The following is a 23,561-nucleotide window of genomic DNA, read 5'->3' as shown; positions in this document are numbered from 1 at the left end:
CTCTGTGCTGCAGAATGGTGTTTGAAAGACACCCGAGTTCTTCCTGTATAATCAACACATCCTCCAGAGAGAGACTTTGCAAGAAGTTTGGCTTTTCCTGGACATAATGTAGCAGCTGGATTTTTACCCACTTGTGAAAGCAATTTCTAAATAGTTTGAAAATAATGTTTAAAAGCTTTGAAGTTTGTTTTCTTAATTTTCTTCTTTTTTTCCTTTTTTCTCTAAAAAAAAAACTTCTTTCACCTTGTTTACTTTACTTTAAGCTAATTAATCCATATTAGCTCCCATCAGTACTTGTTTGTTTTGTATGTTGTTGTCTTTTACAAGCTGCTAGGAACTAATTGCCCCCAGTGGGACTCACAAAGCTTTCTGAATGGGGTTCTAGTGATTGAGTGATGATCCTCTTCAGCGGAGGAAGAAGTACTAAAAGGCATATATGATTTTGTTTTATAAAAGTACAAAGGTTTTGGCATCAGAATATACTTACAGTACCAACGTAAAAGTAGTAAACGTTGTACAAATGTGTCAAACGGTTTTAAAAAATAGCACTTACAAGAGCTCACAAGTTCGCGTTGTGGGCTTGTAGATCGGCTATTTTCGAATAGCTGAAGTATAAAATAGGGCTTAAGATATACTGCGTGTTTTGTATTAAATCTAAATCTATAAAGTAACTAGTAACTAAAGCTGACAATATTTGTATATTTATATTAAGTATAAAGTATCAAAAATGGAAATACTCAAGTGAATGCACCTCAAAATAAAATGTAGTTATTTACTTGACACCACTGATGTACTTACTCCTCCATGTGGATCTGTGTGAACTTGCCAAAGCGTGAAGAGTTGTCGTTGCGCACCGTTTTGGCATTCCCGAAGGACTCCAACAGGGGCGTGGCCTCCAGGATCTGACCAATCACCCGGGAGAGAAAAGGTATTACCATGACAACAGACATGAGGACGACAGGCAGTTACCATGGGAGACAACTATGACTCTTGATGACTTAAAACAGGGGTCTTCAGATTAAGCAGGGACCCCCCACTACATATTGTATAAAAATGTGTCGCAGATTAAACTTCATTTATAGATTTCATAGATAACTTGACTATCAGTGTTGTGTAAATTCATGCGTTTTGTGTATTTTCAGACATTTAACCACTTAAACCCTCAATACTTAGTAAACTTGACCTTTGGCTCTGTAGTTGGTTTGCTCCTTTTCCCCCTCTACACCAAAACACTTTGCCGAAAATAGCTGATCTACAAGCTCACAACGCCTCACGCTGCGAGGCGTTGTGAGCTTGTAGATCGGCTATTTTTAGCTAAAGTTCTCCTCTAGGAAAACTCACTAGGGGTCCCGGACCGCCTGTTGAAGACCCCTGACTAAAAAGACAGACATCCTTACCTCTATCTGAAGAGGATGCAGCAAACACCACCAGGAGAAGAAAGAGAGAGAGGGACAGGGTGTTGTTACCATAACTGAATTCATCAACGTGGAATTATAAACATGTGTCTGTGTGGTGTGCATATTCATACCTGTTGTGTGACATTGCGTTTGTGATGTATGGCTGTCAGATAACGCAGGATGAGTTTGGTCGCTTCAGTTTTTCCTGAACCGCTCTCTCCACTGTAATGAAACAAGAAACAGATTTTGAGCTTGCAGATCTGCTGTTATTGATTAGACCCTCCAGGAATACGCGGGCAAAAATCCTTGATTATGCGATGAAATATGCACGTTTTTTATTTGATTTTATGTGGTGAAATATGCTGAAAGTTGTGAAATATGCTGAAAGTTGTGAAATATGCTGAAAGTTTCGAAAAGTTGTGAAATATGCAGGGTTTTAGGTAATTTTATGCAGTGACATATGTGTGAAGTTGCGAAATCTGCGGAATTCTGCGAAAAGTTGCGACATATGTCAAATATGCGGAAATTTGCATAACACGAGTAATTACTCCTGCATAATCTGCTCCATTTGGCTCATTATGCAATAAATTATGCGATCGCATATTTTTTTCTTTAGGGTCTAATTGATGCTTTTGTGTGACGCTGTAGTATGATCAAGTAATAATAATAAACTTTATTTGTATAGCACCTTTCATGACATGAAATGCAGCGCAAAGTGCTTTACAGAGCAAGAATACAAATACAGTTACAACCAATTAACAATAAAGCAAAAAAAATAAAAATAAAATAAGATAAAAGCAAAAGCATAAAACAACATTAAAATAGGCAATACTGTGAGGACTTAAAAATCAACCAATGAATCAGCTAAAAGCAAGAGTGAAGAAATAGGTCTTGAGCTGTGCTTTAAAGCTATCGACAGAGGCTGCCTGTCTTAGGTGTAATGGGAGTTTATTCCACACTGTCGGTCCGTAAAAGCAGAATGCTGCTTCACCGTATTTTTTATATGTCATTGTAGGCACCTCGAGCAGGTCAGCACTTGAAGACCTGAGGGGCCGGTTTGGAACATATCTCTCTAGGCAGTCATAGAGGTAGGAAGGTGCCAGACCATTTAGAGCTTTATAAACTATTAAAAGAATTTTAAAATCAATCCTAAAAACAACCGGGAGCCAGTGTAGTGAAGCTAGAACTGGAGTGATATGTTCTCTCATCCTAGTTTTAGTTAAAATTCTGGCTGCCGCATTTTGAACAAGTCACTGACTGAGAGTGAGAACTTTTCATGCTAAAAAAAACAAAAAAGGTGTCTGCATTGGACCTAGCTGTGAAAAGGCTGTGAAACAGATAAGACCATCAATAAATAACACGTTATCTGTGTGTGTATCTCCTCACCTGACAACTATACACTGGTTCCTTTTGGCATCCATCATGGTGGTGTATGCAAAGTTAGCAATGGCAAAAAGATGACTGAAAACACAACAACACATCAATGTTAGTGAATGTAATACACACACACATACATACAAAAATGCATGCACGAGTGCGTACAAACCAGTGGTGGAAAAAGTACTCAAATGTTTTCCTTAAGTAAAAGTATCAATACTGCAATGTAGAAGTACTCTGTTACAAGTAAAAGTCCGGAATTAAAAATGTACTTGAGTAAAAGTACAAAAGTATTGGTATCAAAATGTACCTAAAGTACCAAAAGTAAAAGTACTAAAATGTTTGAAAATAGCAGATCTACACACTCACAACGCGTCGCGATGCGACGCGTTGTGAGTGTGTAGATCTGCTATTTTCAAATAGCCAAGGTAATAAATAGGGCTAAAGTGGTGTAATGTTTTAAAATATAATAATTTATATCTAGTAACTAGTAACTACAGTTTTCAAATAATTGAAGTGGAGTAAACGTACAATATTTGCCTCTGAGATGTAGTGGAGTATAAGTAAAAGTATAGACAATTGGAAATACTCCAGTAAAGTAAAAGTACCTCAAAATTGTACTTAAGTACAGTACTTGAGTAAATGTACTTCGTTACTTTACACCACTGGCACAAACATGCATGCAAATCTCATTTGTAATCTGTGTGTGTGCGTGTGCGTGTGCGTGCGCGTGTGCGTGCGTGTGTGTGCGTGTGTGTGGTTCTCTGGTTACTGGTTAGATGTAATGTGCTTGTGCAATCAATAACCAAACTCTCCCTTGGCAACCGGCCATCAACAGTGTAACGTGAGGCTCTGTCTAACACCCAGAGAGTGACTGTATTTACACCTACACCTACACTACAGCTACTGCTGCTCCTCCAAGCTGTCTGTCTGTCTGTCTGTCTGTCTGTCTGTCTGTCTGTCTGTCTGTCTGTCTGTCTGTCTGTCTGTCTGTCCGTCCCTCAATCAGAGGTGTTTCAGCTGAGAGGCTGAATGAGGCTTATGCCGTTATGTAAGCCCGGTTGTTCTAGGTGAGCATGGACATATTATTTATACACTATTGGCAGTGGTGGAAGAAGTACTCCGATATTTCACTTAATTTCACAGGTAAAAGTAGTAATACCACAATATAGAAATACTCTGTTACAAATAAAAGGCCTGTGCTCAAAATGCTACTTGAGTAAGAGTACAAAAGTATTGGTATCAAAATGTACTTAAAGTACCAAAAGTAAAAGTACTAACATGTTTGAAAATAGCAGATCTACAAGCTCACAACGCGACGCGTTGTGAGCTTGTAGATCGGCTATTTTCGAATAGCCTATGTATAAAACAGGGCTAAAGTGGTTCATGTACTGTATGTTTTATATTATAATTTATATCTGCAAAGTAACTAGTAACTAAAGTTTTCAAATAATTGTAATGGTGTAAAAGTACAATATTTGCCTCTGAGATGTAGTGGAGTAGAAGTAAAAATATAGAAAATTTGAAATACTCCAGTAAAGTAAACATACCTCACAATTGTACTTAAGTACAGTACTTAGTAAATGTACTTACTTTCCACCACTGCATATATTTATACACTATTGGTACTACTGGTAAAGCTCGAGCTTGTAGATCTGCTACTTTTGATGGCTTTGTGTGAGGCTGTAGTATAATCAAGTTACAATAGGGAGATATGAGGTTTCTGGCCGACAGCAACGCCCCCACGATGAGGTTCAGCTCTGATAGGCTGGTGGTGAGAGTTCCTCCACCCACCCACCCACCCACACACGCCCCGCCCCCTTCCTCATCACTACCGCTCAGACCCACTCTGTCTCTGTGTTTAAACTCATGTGGTACAGGAGCGTGATAGTGATATGCAACTGCTTTCTGCCAAGACCCGCCCCAGACCCGGAAAAGTCGCGCTGTGATTGGCCAGTGGTCACTTTGAGTGACCGTTGGGGCAAACACAGTCCCCACAACATCATTTACTATTCTGTCCCTATCGGTACATAACTCGAACGGCGCTGAGTCGAATCAGCAGACCATCGGCTGGTCGTCGCGGGCACTCGCGCCTGGAGGCGCTCGGGCGCGACTTCCTCAGCCTCAAGGTCTGCTGATTCGGCGCGCCTCCGTCATGGTCCAAAACTATACTTTATTAGCCAAAAAAAAGTTGTCCGCGGTTGTCGGAAAAAGAGTGCCCCTAGCGAGACTCGATCTCGAGCCTCTGAGTCGGCAGGCTAACGCCTAGTGAGGCACGCCACGAGACCAGACGTAACTTTAGGGTTTTGGTCTGTATTAGACTGTAAATGCCCCCACCGTCTCCTTTGGGGGCGGAGTCCTTGTTTTCTCGTTTTTGTATTCAGCCAATAGCAGGGCGTTTGGCAGAAAGCAGTTGCATTTCACTATTACGCGGTACAGGACAGGTGAAGGACAGCAGGGACGTGCACAGATAGACTCTAGGTGGTGCTAGAGCACCTGCCCTTTGCCCTCTTGACCAGAAGTGCCCTTTTGAAAAAAAGGTGTTTTTTTTTCTTCAGTTTACAGCAGGGGTCTTCAACAGGGGGTCCGGGACCCCTAGAGGGTCCTCAGAGTTACTACAGGGGGTCCGCCAAATCTTTATGTGATATGATTTTTTTTTTTACGATAACCACTCGAAACCTAGCATCCCTTTTCTGAGGAGAACTTTAGCCAAAAATAGCAGATCTACAAGCTCTACAAGGCTTGTAGATCGGCTATTTTTGGCAAAGAGGTATAGGTGTAGAGGGAAAAAAGAGCAGACCAAGTAAACAAAAAAAAGTATAATTTACTTGAGCATCTGCCCCTCAAAATGTTTGTGCACGCCACTGAAGGACAGTTTATTATCCTCAGGAAACTTCAATACAATCGATCAAGTCTGAGTCAATACGTGGCAAAACACAGCTGCTGCCCGCCTCCGTCCTCACCACCAGAACCCCATCCAGAGACCACATCACCAAATTCCCCAGTCCTCCACAGAGTATTTCTAGATTGCAGTATTGATACTTTTACTTAAGTAAAATATTTGAGTACTTTTTCCACCACAAATCTCGCTCTATGCATATTAGTCTTAGCTCAATGATTTTCTCTTTGCTCAATTCTTAGCCTTTAAACCAGTGGTTCTCAAACTTTTTCATGTCAAGGACCCCCAAATGGACACTTATTAGCCCGCGGACCCCCATTTCAAAAGATATGCCAGGGACCCCCATAAGAGAAGATTTTTTACGGCTCTAGCAGTGATTCTCAACCATTTTAATTTCAAGGACCCCCAGTTTGACATGCATTAGGGCTACAGACCCCCATTTAATGGCATTTCTATCACTTGGACCGCAATTTATATTGTAAAATCTATGTCAATTTAACTCGGACCCTAACGGGTCCATTTGGTTCCATTTGTACACTCTCAGAGTTACAGACCCATAAGGGTCCATTTGGTGCCTAATCTATCATTTAGCTGGGGACCCCCTGGAACTCCCTCAAGGACCCCTGGGGGTCCCCGTACCCGACTTTGAGAACCAATGCTTTAAACTACTTCTCTCCTAATAAAGTTGTCTATTTTGATTTGTTTTGAAAAGCGCTTTGATCTATAATTTATTATTATTATAAATTCACACACACGCACGCACGCGCACACGCACACCCAGTGTCAGGTCTTACGGAGGGTTGTCAGCGAGGCCGTGTCCTTCGTACTGCAGCACCATGTCGGTGCCGTAGATGTTGAACAGCTTGTACGGGTTCACAGACACCAGGATCCTGCCGATGTACGACTGGACGAACAGGAGGAGGGAACGACAGAGAGACAAGAGAGAAGAATTAGGATAAATAAAGTGTAGCATACGTTCTGATCATAATGATGTTGTTTCAAACTGTCAACAACAACAACAACGGTTCCAGCCAGTGGCGTGCACAGACATTTTGAGGGGCAGGTGCTCAAGTAAATTATACTTTTTTTTGTTTACTTGGTCTGCTCTTTTTTCCCTCTACACCTATTTATACCTCTTTGCCAAAAATAGCAGATCTACAAGCCCACAACGCCTCGCAGCGCGAGGCGTTGTGGGCTTGTAGATCTGCTATTTTTGGCTAAAGTTCTCCTCAGAAAAGGGATGCCAGGCTTCGAGTGGTTATGGTAAAAAGAAAAATCATATCACACACAGATTTGGCGGACCCCCTGTAGTAACTCTGAGGTGAGGACCCCACAGGGGGTCCCGGACCCCCTGTTGAAGACCCCTGCTGACCCCTGCTGTAAACCAGAAGTGCCCTTTTTTCAAAAGGGCACTTCTGGTCAAGAGGGCAAAGGGCAGGTGCTCTAGCACCACCTAGAGTCTATCTGTGCACGTCCCTGGTTCCAGCTAGGGTTTGCCAACTACCGAAAAAGATAAAATCTCACTGTATATCGTTGATGTCGGGCAAAAACCTCTCATTTACTTTTTGTGTTTTTTGTCAAATTAATGCCCAGCTTGACCATACCACAGAGTCACACAAAAGCATCAAAAGTAGCAGCTACTTTTGCTGTTTTTTAATTTGAATCGATGTACTGAAACAAAAATGAGACGATATGCTGTACACAGTTTTTGTATATTCCATTAACCACTTGAACCCCAGCATCCATATTCTGGAGGGAACATTAGCCAAAAATCGCCGATCTACAAGCTCACATCGCGTCGCAGCGCGACGCGATGTGAGCTTGTAGATCTGCTTTTTTCATTTTAGTGTACTTTTTATTTGTTGACGAAATTGTCAATATATTTTGTCTTAGTTTTAGTCATCATAGCTTAGTTTTTATTTCGTTTTTATTTCGTTTTCGGCAGTGAAAAAAGGTAGTCGACGAACATTTTTCGTCATAGTTTTACTCGACGAAATCAACACTGGAGTAACACATTATTATAAAGTAAAAAATAAATAACTGGCGGGATTTTAGGACAATAAAGCGCTCCTGGTGAAAGCATACGTACATATATGAGCTCTTGGTCGTAGCGTTTCTTCAGGTTCATCAGAACAGTGGTCTCATTCAGGTCACTGTAATTACACCATGGATTAGAGCAACAAAAAATATCATGACTGAAAACATGTTTGTTAACCCATTGAGACCTGAAGCCGATTCTACATGTCTCCTAAATCCCAACAATATTCTGAAAAACTTATGTTTCTATATCAGTGGAGCTCAATCTTTTTCATGTCAAGGACCCCCAAAATTATATGTATTTGGCCGCGGACCCCCATCAAAATATTTTGTTCCAGGGACCCCCCAGAAGCAAAGATTTGTGTTAAAAATGTTCGCTTTAAAAATATATATATTCAAAGATTTGCACACATTTTCACGATTAAAAAAAAATAGCAGATCTACAAGCTCGTAGCGCGGCACTCGGTGCCGCGCTATGAGCTTGTATATCTGCTATTTTTGACATGGGTTGATGTAATCTGTGATTTGTGAAACAGCGTGAAAGGACCCACCACAGACTATAGCGCTGTGTGTCATAAACACTTAGAACATTATGATGTTTTGGTAGCCATACATACAGTACACAGTTGAAGAAATTGCAGATTTAACCTTTGCTTTTAAGAAATATCTGAGATCTTTAGGATTTTCTGGCAGATTGAACGTGCATTCTGGTTTGCTGGTTTGACCACTTCAAATACTCAAATCTTTAAGCTTTACCACAAGCTGTGGTAAGCTTTAAAGATAGCCTATTTTCGGTTTATGACACGCTTCCTTGGAAGACATTCCCCACTGTGTGTGTGTGTGTGTGTGTGTGTGTGTGTGTGTGTGTGTGTGTGTGTGTTTGTACATACTCCAGCTGTGTCATGTCCTCCATGCCCTCTGCCCAGCGTTTGGCCCTGACACCCACTGTGGTCATGCTCCTTACAGAGTATACCTGTACACACACACACACACACACACACACACACACACACACACAGACACACGCACGCACGCACGCACGCACGCACGCACGCACGCACGCACGCACGCACGCACGCACGCACGCACGCACGCACGCACGCACACACACACACACACACACACACACACACACACACACACACACACACACACACACACACACACACACACACACACACACACACACACACACACACGCACACACACACATACACACACGCAGGCAGGCAGGCGCACACACACATGCACACAGACACAAGCAAGCACGCACCCACGCATGCAGGCACGCACGCAGGCACGCATACACACACACACACACACACACAAACATCCATTTAAATTGATTTTCAAACATTACTGTACATGCAGTGAGTGGATTCAGCTAGACCAGTGGTTCTCAAACTTTTTCATGTCAAGGACTCCCAAATTGACAATTATTAGTCCGCGGACACCCATTTGAAAAGATATGCCAGGGACCCCCATAAGAGAAGATTTTTACGGCTCTCTAGCAGTGATTCTCAACCATTTTAATTTCAAAGGACCCCCACTTTGACATCCATTAGGCTACGGACCCCCATTTAATGGCATTTATATCTCTGGGACCCCAATTCATATTGTTAAATCAATCTTAATTTAACACTGAGAGTGTCCAAATGGAACCAAATGGACCCTAACGGGTCCATTTGGTTCCATTTGGACACTCTCAGTGTTACAGACCCATAAGGGTCCATTTGGTTCCTATCCATCATTTAGCAGGGGACCCCCTGGGACCCCCTCAAGTACCCCTGGGGGTCCCCGGACCCCACTTTGAGAACCAATGTGCTAGACCACATAACATGAATGATTATAAAATACTGTCTCTCATGTGAAAAATGTGGATGTTTTTTTTTATTTTATTGTATTATTAATTATGAAAGAATGAATATGTTTAACTGAACCACTGACTGAAGGAGATAGGAGCAGCAGTGTGTTAGTTATATATCTCACCTTATCATACCAGCTCCCTGCGGTCTGCCTCTCTCTGTTGGGCTGCCACACCGGCTCCTTGAGCCGGGCCTCCATGCCGGGGGGCGGCGGGGAGAAGCCCTCGGCCATCGGCCCGTCGATCTGCATGGTCCACTTCTGGAGGTTCAGGACCGTCCCGTGGGGAAGGACCCTCTCCGTGGCCCACACGTCGTCCCCGTGCTCCCCCCCGCCGCGGGCGTTCCTGGCCCAGTGGCCCGTGCGCGGCCCGTAGGGCGGTATCACCGCGTACTGCGAGTCCGTGCCCTGCAGTGCCACCGGCACTCTGTAGGAGGCGTAGCGAAGCTGCTGGTTCTGGATGGCGTCGCCCAGCTTGGGCTGGTGGAACCTCTTGGCCAGATGGGATTCATTGGCCAGTTGTCTGTCGAGAGAGAGAGGAACATTGGTCACTTTGACAAGGAATATCTAGGATTGCGTAGTGTTAGTTAGCCCGTAGGATGGCTTGGCAATTAACCGAAAATATATCAAAACCGATGTTTAGAACCATTAACCCACTTAAAGGGATATTTCACTTTCAGAAAAACGTTTGGTGATTTTATCAACTACTCAAGCCTTTGTGAGCCCCCCAGACAGTTTTTAAGTTGCTCGATTCAGTATTTAGATATTTGATTTTCATTTTATCAGACACGGGCCCCTTCCTATACAAACTCATTGTAACTTCAAACTCCATTTTAACCATGTTAGATTCATCAAAAACACCCGTCCTTGGTTCTGGTGACTCACCCTGCCCTCCTAATACGTGAGGGGGCCGTGATTTTCCGAGATTTTTTTTTCATTTATTTTATTTTATTTTTTTATTGTATTTTATTTTTTTCATTTTCCAAAAAATATATAAAAAATAAATGAAAAAAGTAATTGAAAAAACACGGCCCCCTCACGCATTAGGGGGGCGGTAGGAGACGGGTGAACCAAGGATGGGTGTTTTTGATGAATCTAACATGTTAAAAATGGAGTTTGAAGTTACAATGGGTTTGTATAGGAAGGGGGCGTGTCTGATAAAATGAATATCTAATATCTAAATATTGAATCAAGCAACTTAAAAACTTTCTGGGGGGCTCACAAAAGCCTGAGTAGACGATACAATCACCGAAAGTTTTTTTGAAAGTGAAATATCCCTTTAATCTCGCTTATGTGAGTTAATCGAATAATCAACAAGCTGATTGTTTTTCTTACTTAAAAAAAAAAAAAAGGCTTTTTCTGCCTTTATTTGATAGGAAAGTAAACTGACAGGAAACGGGGAGAGAGATGGGGGGGGGGGGGGGGGGGGTGACACGAAGCAAAGGTCGTCGGGAGTCGAACCCGCGACACGCTGTAAGGCTGGATTACCAGCCCAGGTGCCCAGACAGTTACGCCAACCGTCCGGGCCTTTCTCACATTATTTCTTACAATTGACACAAAGACATCACTTTTTTACATCAATTTATCTGAATAACCACTTAACCCTGTATTATACTTTGTTGTACAATGGTGGCGTACAAATATAGCAAAAATAACCGATCTACAAGCTCACAGCGTGCTGCATGGTGATGCGTTGTGAGCTTGTAGATCAGCTATTTTCACTTGGAAAAAAAATATTGTTCACTGATCGTAATCAAGGCAAAAATTTGAAACAATAATAAATAAATCGCCCAGCCCCGACGTAGGATTTTATATAAAGATCCTGGCCACCCCAACCACAGACTGTTTCACATGCTACCATATGGCAAGTGGTTAGGTATCCACAAGACCCAGGGCCGTATAGGCTCAGCCACAGTCAGCTCCTTCCCCCCCGCCCTACAGGCAATCAGGCTTTTCAACGACCACACCAAGAGGATTAAGCTCCGGAAAAGTTAATTCCCCCAGCCAATCAGGTTATGAACGATAGGGCTATTGCCTGTCTGTTTACTAAACACACACACACACACACACACGAGCGCGCCCGCACGCACTCCCGCACACGCACACACACACACACACACACACACACACACGCGCGCGCGCACGTATGCACGCAGAGGCACCTGAGTCTGACACTGCACTTTAAAAGTGCATTTATATATCGTCGCTGTCAGGCAGAAACCCACTATCTCTATTTTTCTACTTTTTTTAAATATTTTTTAAATAAGTCAGTGCTATTGAACACCCTTATGTCTGTGTGTTGGTTTTACAAATATTGAACCAATGAAAAGTATTAAAAACTCTATTGGATCCTCAAACTGACGTTCAAACAACATAACTCCAACTTTGGAGACCGTTGTTTTTTCCATAATTGATTAAAATTAAGTCAGACGGAAAAAATCTCCACATTAATAGTCAAAAACCTCCTAACTCCCATTGAGCTGGATTTGGATAAAGTGATGATAATATAATGACACATTCAAGTATCTGACAATGTATAAAGTCACCATGCCAACTTTGATGACGCAGTATTGTGTTGTTCTAAAAAAAAAAATGTTTTCTCATTTCCTAGGGGGTCCTCAGAGTTACTACAGGGGGTCCGCCAAATCTTTGTGTGATAGGATACTTTTTTTTTTACATTAACCACTTGAACCCTAGCATCCCTTTTCTGAGGAGAACTTTAGCCAAAAATAGCAGATCTACACGCTCACAACGCCTCGCGCTGCGAGGTGTTGTGAGCTTGTAGATCTGCTATTTTTGGCAAAGAGTTATGGGTGTAGAGGGAAAAAAGAGCAGCAAACGTTTATCTGAAACACAATTTTTCCTGCTTCATCTCTCTCTCAGCTAGGGGGTCCTTGGCCTGAAAATGTTGAAGACCCCTGCACTATATACTTTCTACATACACTTTCCATTACTCCAAAAGGTATGTCAACATAAAATGTGTGTATGATGTGAAATGCTTATGGAATGGATGGATAGTGGATTATATAGGATGTGCCTACATGCGCCAACATGCCTACCTGAAATCAAACTGAGCTATGTCGTAGTCGGACATGGCACCGAAGATGTTGGGACCACTGGGTCTGCGTTGGCCGGTAAACATGGAGTCGTCTTTGAGCTTATAGAGATCTTTTTCCCGCATCCCCTTGTGCCCTCTGAGTGCACCTGAGAGGTTGGGTTTCTGACCCGGGATGGACAGGGTCCCGTCTGGAAGTCGATACCGTGCTCCTCTAAGGTTCTCATTTCCGAGAGCCTGATGGTGAAAGCAGGGGGGAAACGTCATTACAAAAGAACAGATTAACGTTATGCTCCAAAAGAGCCTTTTCCCAAAGTGCTTCACAAAGTTTGCTCTATACACAAACCCATTGACACACACATTCACACACGATGGCAGAGGCAGCCATGTGTCGTGGAATAGTGGATCAATCAGCAATCGATGAGGCACATAGGAGTTCGAGACAATATTCTAGGTAGTGGTGGTTATGCTTTATGTACATAAAGCATAACCACATATCATGGTCATAAGTACATTAACACTAATGTCAGTGGTACGGTAGTTCTGCCTCGAGCACAGGGCAGAGATCATAGTTATACTGTAGCTGCCTGAAGGACAAACTGAACAAGATAGGCTGTACTAAAACAATAGCTATTAGGCCTAGTGGAGACATTTAGGCTCTTACAAGCTGTCAAATACATATTGTATTGTAGAAGTATTATAAGTGATGGTAATATAAAGGTTAGATATAAGCAGCCATAACACGTCCTCCTCACATGCAAGGCACCAACCTGCTTGCCGGGAGCAGTTAAGCAGGTGTTATGTGTCTTGCATGCTCAAGGACACTTCAACATGATGTAAGGAGGAGTGGCGATCGAACTGGGAACCTGCTGAATCCCAGTCTAACTACCTCTAACTATCTGCCTCTATACTGTGTGAGCCAGTGCCACCTAAAACCATTCATCAAAGAAGTGAAATTAAAGATTTTTTACACTATACAAATACAATTGGCATTTGATGGTTCTAAGTTTGTGACACAGACTTCAGTCAAACTGAAGCCTGTGCCTTGTCCTGCACAGAAATTCAACCTTATAGGTACAGACTATAAAATGTTGTTCCTTTCTTTGTGAAGCACTTTGAGCTGCATTTCTTTTTAGGAAGAGTGCTATATAAATAAAGGTTATTATTACGTCAAGCAGACTAGGATTCTGAGGAGCATATGGGTTGATGATAATGGTCCCATCAGCCAAGGTGTAAGATATGTTTTTTAGTTCAGGGTTCCGGAGGGCAGCTAACAGATTTGGGCTCTTGGGTTTTCTCGGGTCCACTATGATGCTTCCATCTGGGAGGGTGTACGATGCGCCTCTCAGGGCTGGGTTGCTCAGGGCCTGGAGATGACAAAAGCAAGAGTTCAGTTCAGTCTCAAGAGGAACTATGAGTGGGGCCTGATCACGTGATCAGTAAAGCTTCAAGAGTGCCGAGTTACCAGGTCAATTTCATCTTTCACATTTCACTGCTTTACACAAAAAAACAGAATAACGATAAAAGTCATGTTTAAATCATAATGTGTTTTAGCTCTGCTTGTCTAAAGCCACAGGACAGTTCATAGTTACAGTATAGTTAAAAACTAATATTAAAAAACATTGTCACATAGAAGAGAAATTGATCGGCTTAGAATCGATGACAGGTTATTACATTTGACAGGTCGGGAGCGAGGGGTTTAAATGGGTTGATGACGATGGTCCCATCCGCCAGGGTGTAAGAGACTTCTTTAAGAGATGGATTCTGGAGAGCAGCCAACAGATTTGGGCTCTTGGGTTTTCTAGGGTCCACTATAATACTTCCATCAGGGAGAGAGTATGATGCACCTCTCAGGGCTGGGTTACTCAGGGCCTGGAGATGATAAAAAAACAGAGTTCAGTTCAGTTCAGGGTTCACATTTCACAGCATTGGTTTTGATGTACATGAAAACAGAATAGTCATGTTTAAAGCATAATTAGTTTAAGCATTGCTAGTCTAAAATCACAGGGTATCTCATAGTTACAGTATAGTTAAAAACTACAGAGCGACTACGTCATATAGTCACTTTCCTTCCAACACACATGAAGAGAAATTGATTGGCCTAAAATGACAGGAATGAAGGTAAATTCACTGCTTTGGTGACACATTGGGGTCCGTGACCCCCCCTGGCATAATATGTGCCCCCCTCCACCCCCCAGTGTTCTGTTGGGTGGCGGCCAGGGTTGGAGAGAGATGACGCCAGCCAGGAGTGGGGATCGAACCCGGGAACCTTCCGGATCACCAGTCAACGAAACCTCTACTACTTCCTGAGCCAGTGCCACCCCAACACCATTCATTAAATTACTGAAATTAACAATGTCAATAGTTATTAAAATAAAACAGTCCTGGCATTTTCTTCTTTATGTGTGAAAAGTATCTGTGAAAAGTACAATAAATAAAGGTTATTATTACACTTGACAGGTCAGGGCCGAGCGGTTTATACGGGTTTATGACGATGGTCCCGTCTGGCATGGTGTAAGAGACTTCCTTCAGGTATGGGTTCCGGAGTGCAGCGGACAGATCGGGGGTCTTGGGTTTTCTAGGGTCCACTATGATACTTCCATCTGGGAGTGAGTACGACGCTCCTCTCAGGGCTGGGTTGCTCATGGCCTGGAGATGACAACATCAGAGTTCAGTTCAGTTCAGTTCAGTTCAGCCTTAAGGGGTTCTAGAAACGGGTCCTGATCAGTATAGCTCCAGGAGTGCTGAGTTACCAGCTCAAATTTACCTTTTACATTTTTACTGCACTGGGTTTACACACACACACACACACACACACACACACACACACACACACACACACACACACACACACACACACACACACACACACACAGAAAATAACTGATATACAACAACAGCCATAATTAGCTTCAGCTCTGCTTGTCTAAAACCACACAATAGTTCATAGTTTCGGTTAGTTGAATAAATACGGTGGTACTATTAAGAACATTTCCCACTTTCCTTCCAACCAGTGTTGATTTCGTTGACTAAAACTATGACGAAAAATGTTCGTCGACTACCTTTTTTCACTGACGAAAACGTAATAAAAACAAAAAAAAACTAAGCTATGATGACTAAAACCAAGACTAAATATGTTGACAATTTCGTCAACAAATAAAAACTAGACTAAAATGTTAGTGAGGGACGAGTGGAGAAGAGATCCAGTAGAACTAAAAGACGCTTGGGTGTTGCGCTCTGAAAATAGCAGATCTATAAGCTCACAACGCGTCGCAGCGCGACGCGTTGTGAGCTTGTAGATCGGCTATTTTCACCATGCAACCAAGTGTAACATCAGCCATTACGACACCATCAAGGCACTGCCAAAATACATTTTAGTCGACTAAATCAACTGTAGATTTAGCCGACTAAAGTCTTATGATATTTAGTCGACTAAAACTAGACAAAAACTGAAACATTTCAGATGACTAAAATATGACTAAAACTAAATGGAATTTTACTCAAAAAGCTATGACTAAAACTAAATCAAAATTAGCTGTCAAAATCAACACTGGACGACAGTAATGAAAATGCACTGCTGACCTGGAGTAGGTTTGGGTTGATGGGCTTATTGGGGTCAATGAATCCCTCTGGCATATTGAACGAGGCCCCCCGCATGGTAGGGTTCTGTAGGGCGGCAGACAGGTTCGGACTGACGGGCTTCCGTGGATCGATGATGACGGTGCCATCTGGCAGGGTGTACGACGCACGAAGGAGGGCGGGGTTCTGAAGTGCTAGCTTGAGGTTTGGGGAAGAGGCCTTTCTGGGGTCGAGCATCATGGTTCCATCTGGGAGTTTCCTAAGGGCGCCCAACAGGGCGGGGTCGCTCAGGGCGTTGGCCAAGTCTGGCGACATAGACTGTGTTGAGGAGAGACAGAGGGGTCAAACAGAGTTGGAACACAAAACATGTCAAACAGAAAGAATGAACCAAGATGTACCTGTAATAGGCTCTATTCACAGAAGCCATATTATGAAAACACAGGTAACACCTGTTATCATTGGTAACAGGTGTTACCAATGATACTAATGAAGGCTCTGTTCCAGTCTGGTCAAACAGAGTCAGGGTGCTAATATTGTGCATGTTGGCCCACTGGAAACACTCTGTTACACCAGTGGGTCTACAGTTGGGGTCCAGGGACCCTCATGGACTTCCAAATGGCCCCTTACAGGTGTGTAACTCTGAGAGTGTACAAATGGAACCAAATGGACCCGTAAGGGTCCATTTGGTTCCATTTGTACACTCTCAGAGTTACGGGTCCATTTGGTTCCATTTGTACACTCTCAGAGTTATGGGGGTCGTGGAAACCACTGTGCTAGACTAAATGGAACAGAGACTTCATTAGTATCATTGGTAGCACCTGTGAAGGAAGTGATAATATGGCTGCTGTGCATAGAGCCTATCGGTTTTATGGGTTACCTTTTGGTTGGGGTCTACAAAGGTCCCATCCGGGAGAACGTAGGAGGCCCCCCTGAGCTGCTGGTTCTGCAGGGCACTGCCTAAGTGAGGTGAGGCGGGCGCATACGGCGACTGCATGTAGGTTCCGTCCGGCAGCTGGTAGGAAGCCTGCCTCATCTGGGGATTTTGCAGGGCATTGCCCAGCATGGGCGACTGGGGCGCGTAGGGGGAGCGAAATTGCATCGAGGTCTGGAAGTTTGCGTTTCTGAGACCCGCGTTCTGGCCCAACGCTTGGCCGAGCTGAGGCGTAGCGGGGGCATAAGGGTTCCTCATGGGGGTTCTCATCGTGGACATGCCCTGGAAGTTCATGCGGTTGCCCATGGCATCGTTGAGCATCGGAGACGGCGGGGGCTGATTAATGTGACCGACGTGGCCGTATGGTGAGAGAGCGCCGGTCTGATACGAAGCCATGCCTCGCAGCGCCTGGCCATGTTGCATGGCTCCAGAGAGCATTGGAGAAGAAGGCATCGGGGGTCCACCGGGGGACATCATCATCGGAGGACTAAAGGACGCTCCTCTCAACGCCTGGTTCTGCAGAGCTCCAGACAGCATCGGGGAGGAGGGCATCATTGGCTGCTGATAAGGGGACATTGGGGAGGTGAAAGACGCGTCACGAAGGGCCTGGTTCTGCTGCAGAGCCCCTGACAGCATTGGAGAAGACGGCATCATAGGCTGCTGATACGGCGACATTGGGGAGGTGAAAGACGCGTCACGAAGGGCCTGGCCCTGCTGCAGAGCTCCGGACAGCATCGGGGAGGAGGGCATCATAGGCTGTTGATAAGGGGACATTGGGGAGGTGAAAGACGCGTCACGAAGGGCCTGGCCCTGCTGCAGAGCCCCTGACAGCATTGGAGAAGACGGCATCATAGGCTGTTGATAAGGTGACATTGGGGATGTGAAAGATGCACCACGAAGGGCCTGGTTCTGTATAGCTCCAGACAGCATTGGAGAGGAGGGCGCCATCGGTTGTTGATAAGGTGACATTGGGGAAGCATAGGATGCACCACGAAGGGCCTGGTTCTGTATAGCTCCAGACAGCATTGGAGAGGAGGGCGCCATTGGCTGTTGATAAGGTGACATTGGGGAAGCATAGGATGCACCACGAAGGGCTTGGTTCTGTATAGCTCCAGAGAGCATTGGGGAGGAGGGCATCATGGGCTGCTGATAAGGCGACGTTGGTCTCTGGAAGGCAGGGGCTCCTGGCTGCTGCATGTAAGGATCAGCCATGTAAGGGTCTGGCGCATAGCCGGGTGGGAGAGGCGAGGCACGAGGAGAACGGTGAGGACTGAACGCAGGATGTTTAATGGAGGGCTGTGGGGAGGGAGCCATCACTCTCTGCTGGTGAGGAATCCCTCGGGCCATGGGTCGAGATGGGAGACGACCAGACTCTCGTCTCCCCAGCGTTACCCGGTGGGACATCTGAGGGGAGTGAAAAGGGGAGGGGATGGAGGAGTCCACGGTGAGCACTGAAGACCGGTTGCTTCGCATGGACTGGTTACGGAACGGGGGCACGTGATGAGTGGGTGGTGGCACCGGTCGCCCTCGGAGGCCCATGGGGGAAGGCCTCACCGTTCCCAAGGGAACGGTGCCAGGGCCCATCCTCCTGGGTCTGGCCATGGGCGTGGGTTCCCTCTTCAAACGGTTCGAGCGGTGGGAGAAGGTAGGGGACGCTGCGCCAGGCCGATGCCCTGCAGGGGCAAAGCTATGACGGGAAGGGGTGGGAGAGGCTCTCATACCCATCTGGGGGGAGGGAGGCGGTGACGGACGACGAGAGGCAGGGGACGGGGGACCGCGTGATGGACTTCGCATCCTCATGAACGAGGGGAACGAGGAGGAACGAGGGGAGGGGGGACGAGAGCCTGGCCTCATGGATGCCCTGGGCGACCCGGGAGGACTGCGTCGCATCATGGGCGGCGAGGGTGACCTCCTGCCCTTGGCGGAGGGGCGTCTCTGCAGCGGCATTCGGGGAGATGCCATGGGAGAAGGGGGTCTTCGGGGCTGCGGGCCGGGGCTTCGTCTCATCATAGGGGAGGCCATTGGGGGTCCGCGCTGCATCATCGGGGAGGCCATTGGGGGTCCGCGCTGCATCATCGGGGAGGCCATTGGGGGTCCGCGCTGCATCATCGGGGAGGCCATTGGGGGTCCACGTTGCATCATCGGGGAGGCCATTGGGGGTCCACGTTGCATCATCGGGGAGGCCATTGGAGGGGCGCGCTGCATCATCGGGGAGGCCATCATGGCAGAACGGCGGGATGGGGTGGGAGAGGGCTGCATGCGACGTCCCATGGAGGGGGACAGGCCGGCTTGTTGCATGATCATGGCAGTTGGGGTGGGGGTCTGAGGAACTCCATATCCCTGCTGCTGCTGCTGCTGCTGTTGCATCATCATCTGCTCTGCCATCATCTGCTGCTGGGAGGAAAAAGAAATAAGAGTGAAAGAATGTAAGCATGTTAAATGTAATTATCTATTATCCTATTATTATACCTAAGACTGTGGATGTTAAGAATCAAATTAGAATAATAACCTGTTGCGGCATCATCTGCTGTTGTTGTGGCATCATTTGTGGTGACATCATCATTTGTTCCTGTTGCGCCATCATCATTTGCTCTTGGGGTGACATCATTGGCTGTGACATCATTTGGGGTTGAGGTGACATTCTAGGATCTTGTTGTGCCATCATCATTTGTTCCTGTTGTGCCATCATCATTTGTTCCTGTGGTGACATCATTGGTTGTTGTGACATCATCATCTGTTCCTGTTGTGCCATCATCATTTGTTCCTGTGGTGACATCATTGGCTGTGACATCATTTGAGGTTGAGGTGACATTCTAGGATCTGGCTGTGACATAATTTGTGGTATGGGTGACATTCTAGGATCTTGTTGTGCCATCATCATCTGTTCCTGTTGCGCCATCATCATTTGTTCTTGGGGTGACATCATTGGTTGTGACGTCATTTGTGGTATGGGTGACATTCTAGGATCCTGTTGTGACATCATCATTTGTGCTTGGGGTGACATCATTTGAGGTTGAGGTGACATTCTAGGATCTTGTTGTGCCATCATCATTTGTTCCTGTTGCGCCATCATCATTTGTTCTTGGGGTGACATCATTGGTTGTGACATCATTTGTGGTATGGGTGACATTCTAGGATCCTGTTGTGACATCATCATTTGTGCTTGGGGTGACATCATTCTAGGATCTAGAGGCATCTGGTCTTCATACTGAATTTCTGACATGTTTTCAAATTCTGGTTCAGGGGGCAGGGTAGGGCCCGGGAGCATAGGCACATCAAGTCGATCCTTCCCAAACATACGCACTTGTGGCCTGGGCACCCTGAAGGTCATATCTCCTCCCTGAGCACCCATGGTATCGTCTCCAAGCTGGGCCATCGCCTCTGCAAACCCGGCTGCGTACCCGTCCCCAAATTGGTTTTGCACCGGCGTCTGCTCCATCCCTTGCCCTCCCATCCCTTGCCCTCCCATCCCATAGCCCTGCTGGAGTCCCATGCCCTGCTGGGAGCTGAAGTCTTGGTAAGGCATCCCTGCCTCGCTGTAGTTGAGTTGATATTCCTGTGGCATTCCCCCTTGCATTCCCCCTTGCATTCCCCCTTGCATTCCCGCTTGCATTCCCATTGTGTCCGCATAGGGATTCTCATAAACTCCAGCCTGTCCCTCACCATAGTACGCTCCTTGACCACCGTCGTAGAGACCCTGAGCCTGGGGGTCAACATACCCACCCATGTCCCCTGCATAGGCGCCGTATTCCTGTCCCTGTGCTGCAGCATATGGATCCATACCCGGATCTACATACGGTGACATTGACTGCTGCATCTGCTGACCGTATGGGTCGCCCATCCCGTCATAGTAACCACCGGTGGCATCATAGACTCCCTCGTCCTCATAGTAACCCAAGTCCTGGAAGTCTGCACCCATTCCTCCATCGTCATAGTATCCAGGCTGAGTCTGGGCCCCGTATGCAGCCTGCTGACCATAGCCCTGGGCGCCATATGCTGCCTCTTGACCATAGCCCTGGGCGCCATATGCTGCCTCTTGACCATAGCCCTGGGCGCCATATGCTGCCTCTTGACCATAGTCCTGGGCCCCATATGGATCCTGACCATAGCCCTGGGCCCCGTATGGATCCTGACCATAGCCCTGGGCCCCGTATGGATCCTGACCATAGTCCTGGGCGCCGTATGGATCCTGACCATAGCCCTGGGCCGCGTATGGATCCTGACCATAGCCCTGGGCCCCGTATGGGTCCTGACCATAGCCCTGGGCCCCGTATGCATCCTGACCATAATTATCATAGGCTTTCTGATACCCCTGGTCATATCCATCATCATATCCTCCTTCATGATGACCTCTCGAGCTGCCTTGCCGTCTTTGTGATCGCCGCCCGCCCCAGCCTAGGCCTCCCGCTCCACTCTCCCGCATTTTATTGGAGAGGAAGCGCTTGGTCAACCAATTGGTTGTTCCTGCAACCTTACCCAGCAACTGACTGCTGTTTCTTAAGCCATCTGTTAGGCTGTCACTAGCATTCTTCCTAAACAGCCCTCCAAAGAAGCCTTTCTTCCTTTGTTCACCACCACCAAATTTCATCAGCATGTAAGAGGACTTCTTGCCGCCATTTTTTGCCAGCCTGTCCTTCTCCTCTTGTTCCTTTTTCTTCTTCTTGCTGACTTTAAACCTCATCATGAAACGCGAGGTGTTCTTCAGCATGGACTTGCGTCGTTTCTTTGTCTTCGCCTTCTTGGCCAGTTTGTTTCTGCCCAGGCGCAGGAACAAACGAGACGTACTCTTCAGCTTCTTCCTGCTGTTCCTTTTCCTCTTGAAGCCAGAGAACTTCATGAACATCCTGGACATGTTCTTCAGTCCACCTCTTGGGAGCTCCTTTTTTAGTACCGGTGGGACTCCCTTCTTACCTTTCTTCTTGTCGTCGGACTTCGATTTGTGTTTATCTTTGGATTTCTTCTTCTTCTTGTCATCTGAGTCTGAGTCTGAGTCTTCATCCTCATCCGAGTCATCTTCATCCTCATCTGAGTCCCCACCCCGTTTCGCGGGCTTCCCTCCTTTACCTCCTTTAGCCGGCGGCTTACCCTTGCCTTTCTTGGGCTCGTCCGAGTCTTCTTCCGAGTCCTCATCCTCATCTTCCTCCTCGCTCAGATCCTCCTCAGACTCCGCTGGCTTCCCTTTCACTGGCTTTCCTTTCTTTCCGTCATCCTTCCCTTTCCCCTTGGGCGGGGGCTCAGCCTTTTTGCCCCCTTTCTTGTCATCTTTCTTCTCCTCTTTCGCCGGAGGAGCCTTCTTGTCGTCTTTTCCTCCCTTCTTGTCATCCTTGCCTTTCTTTTCCTCCTCTTTCTTCTTCTCGGGTTCGGGCTTCCCTTTCTTGGCGTCCTTCTTGGGGTCAGGTTTTTTGGCTGGCATTGTGACAGGCGGCTAGGAGAGCACCATGCCCCCTTCTCTGGACGCGGTGAGGTGGGAGACCCTGGAACAAACGCACAAAGTTATGTAACAATAAGTCAAGCGTGCACATTTTAAAGCATTCTGCACTCCCATGTATACAGCTTTCCTGTGGTGCACATACAAGAAGGGCATGCAGAGCCTTAAGGTGGCCTACAATGATGCCCTGAGGATACTACTTAAGGTCCCTAGATGGCATAGTGCCAGTCACTTGTCAACATGTGGAATCCACACTTTTGAGGCTCTCTTAAGACACTCTATGTATGGCTTCATGTCTCGCTTGGATGAGTCCCGGAACAGTATCATTGAGGATATAGTCAATCCTGGGAGGAGCTATCTCCGGTACTCGTCCAGGCTGACGAGTACCGGACAAGGCCTCTATGTATGATTTTATGTTTTATTTTTATGTATTGTTGTTTATTGTGTGATATTTGTATGTACTCTATGGGCCCCCTGTGTGTCTGGAATAAAGTTTGAATTGAATTGAATACAGAAAACACTGCTTCTACTCGGCAGTGAGGAACTGCACCGAGCTTTACCTTATCGTGAATATATTCCTATGAACAACTTGCACGTTTTTTCTCAATAGCACGTGCGAGCGCACGCACGTGCTATTGAGAACGCAGTGGTGTAAAGTGACTAAGTATATTAACTCAAGTAGAATACTTAAGTACAATTTTGAGGTATTTTTTACTTTACTGGAGTATTTCCAATTTTCTATACTTTTACTTTTACTACACTACATCTCAGAGACAAATGTTGTACTTTTACTCCACTACAATTATTTGAAAACTTTAGTTACTAGTTACTTTGTAGGTTTTATTATTATTACAAAACATACATTAACCACTTCAGCCCTATTTAAACTTTGGTTATTTGAAAATAGCCGATCTACAAGCTCACAATGCGTCGCGATGCGACGCATTGTGAGCTTGACGATCTGCTATTTTCAAAAGATGTTTAGACATTTTAGA

The 23,561-nt window shown here is 45.7% G+C and overlaps 1 protein-coding gene across 1 annotated transcript in view; it reads right to left on the bottom strand.

Annotated features, from left to right (window-relative positions):
* myo15ab (myosin XVAb) overlaps positions 1 to 22,551 on the bottom strand; it is a gene marked incomplete at both ends in the record, with an annotated part of 156,132 nt that extends 133,581 nt beyond the window's left edge. Inside the window, 14 exons of the mRNA XM_084072033.1 lie at positions 799 to 902; positions 1,529 to 1,619; positions 2,784 to 2,858; positions 6,468 to 6,577; positions 7,763 to 7,826; positions 8,601 to 8,683; positions 9,700 to 10,096; positions 12,633 to 12,865; positions 13,798 to 13,979; positions 14,386 to 14,500; positions 15,080 to 15,277; positions 16,304 to 16,525; positions 17,085 to 19,532; positions 20,302 to 22,551. Coding sequence (XP_083928159.1) covers positions 799 to 902; positions 1,529 to 1,619; positions 2,784 to 2,858; positions 6,468 to 6,577; positions 7,763 to 7,826; positions 8,601 to 8,683; positions 9,700 to 10,096; positions 12,633 to 12,865; positions 13,798 to 13,979; positions 14,386 to 14,500; positions 15,080 to 15,277; positions 16,304 to 16,525; positions 17,085 to 19,532; positions 20,302 to 22,551 — 6,572 coding nt within the window. The remainder of the gene's footprint in view (positions 1 to 798; positions 903 to 1,528; positions 1,620 to 2,783; positions 2,859 to 6,467; positions 6,578 to 7,762; positions 7,827 to 8,600; positions 8,684 to 9,699; positions 10,097 to 12,632; positions 12,866 to 13,797; positions 13,980 to 14,385; positions 14,501 to 15,079; positions 15,278 to 16,303; positions 16,526 to 17,084; positions 19,533 to 20,301) is intronic.
* Positions 22,552 to 23,561: the final 1,010 nt, after the last annotated feature.

The sequence above is a fragment of the Gymnoscopelus microlampas genome (genome assembly GCF_963454915.1).
Source record: "Gymnoscopelus microlampas genome assembly, chromosome: 2".
Taxonomy (NCBI): Eukaryota; Metazoa; Chordata; class Actinopteri; order Myctophiformes; family Myctophidae; genus Gymnoscopelus; species Gymnoscopelus microlampas.
Note: the sequence above shows the minus strand (reverse complement) of the source record. Positions and strands in the feature narration are given on the sequence as shown.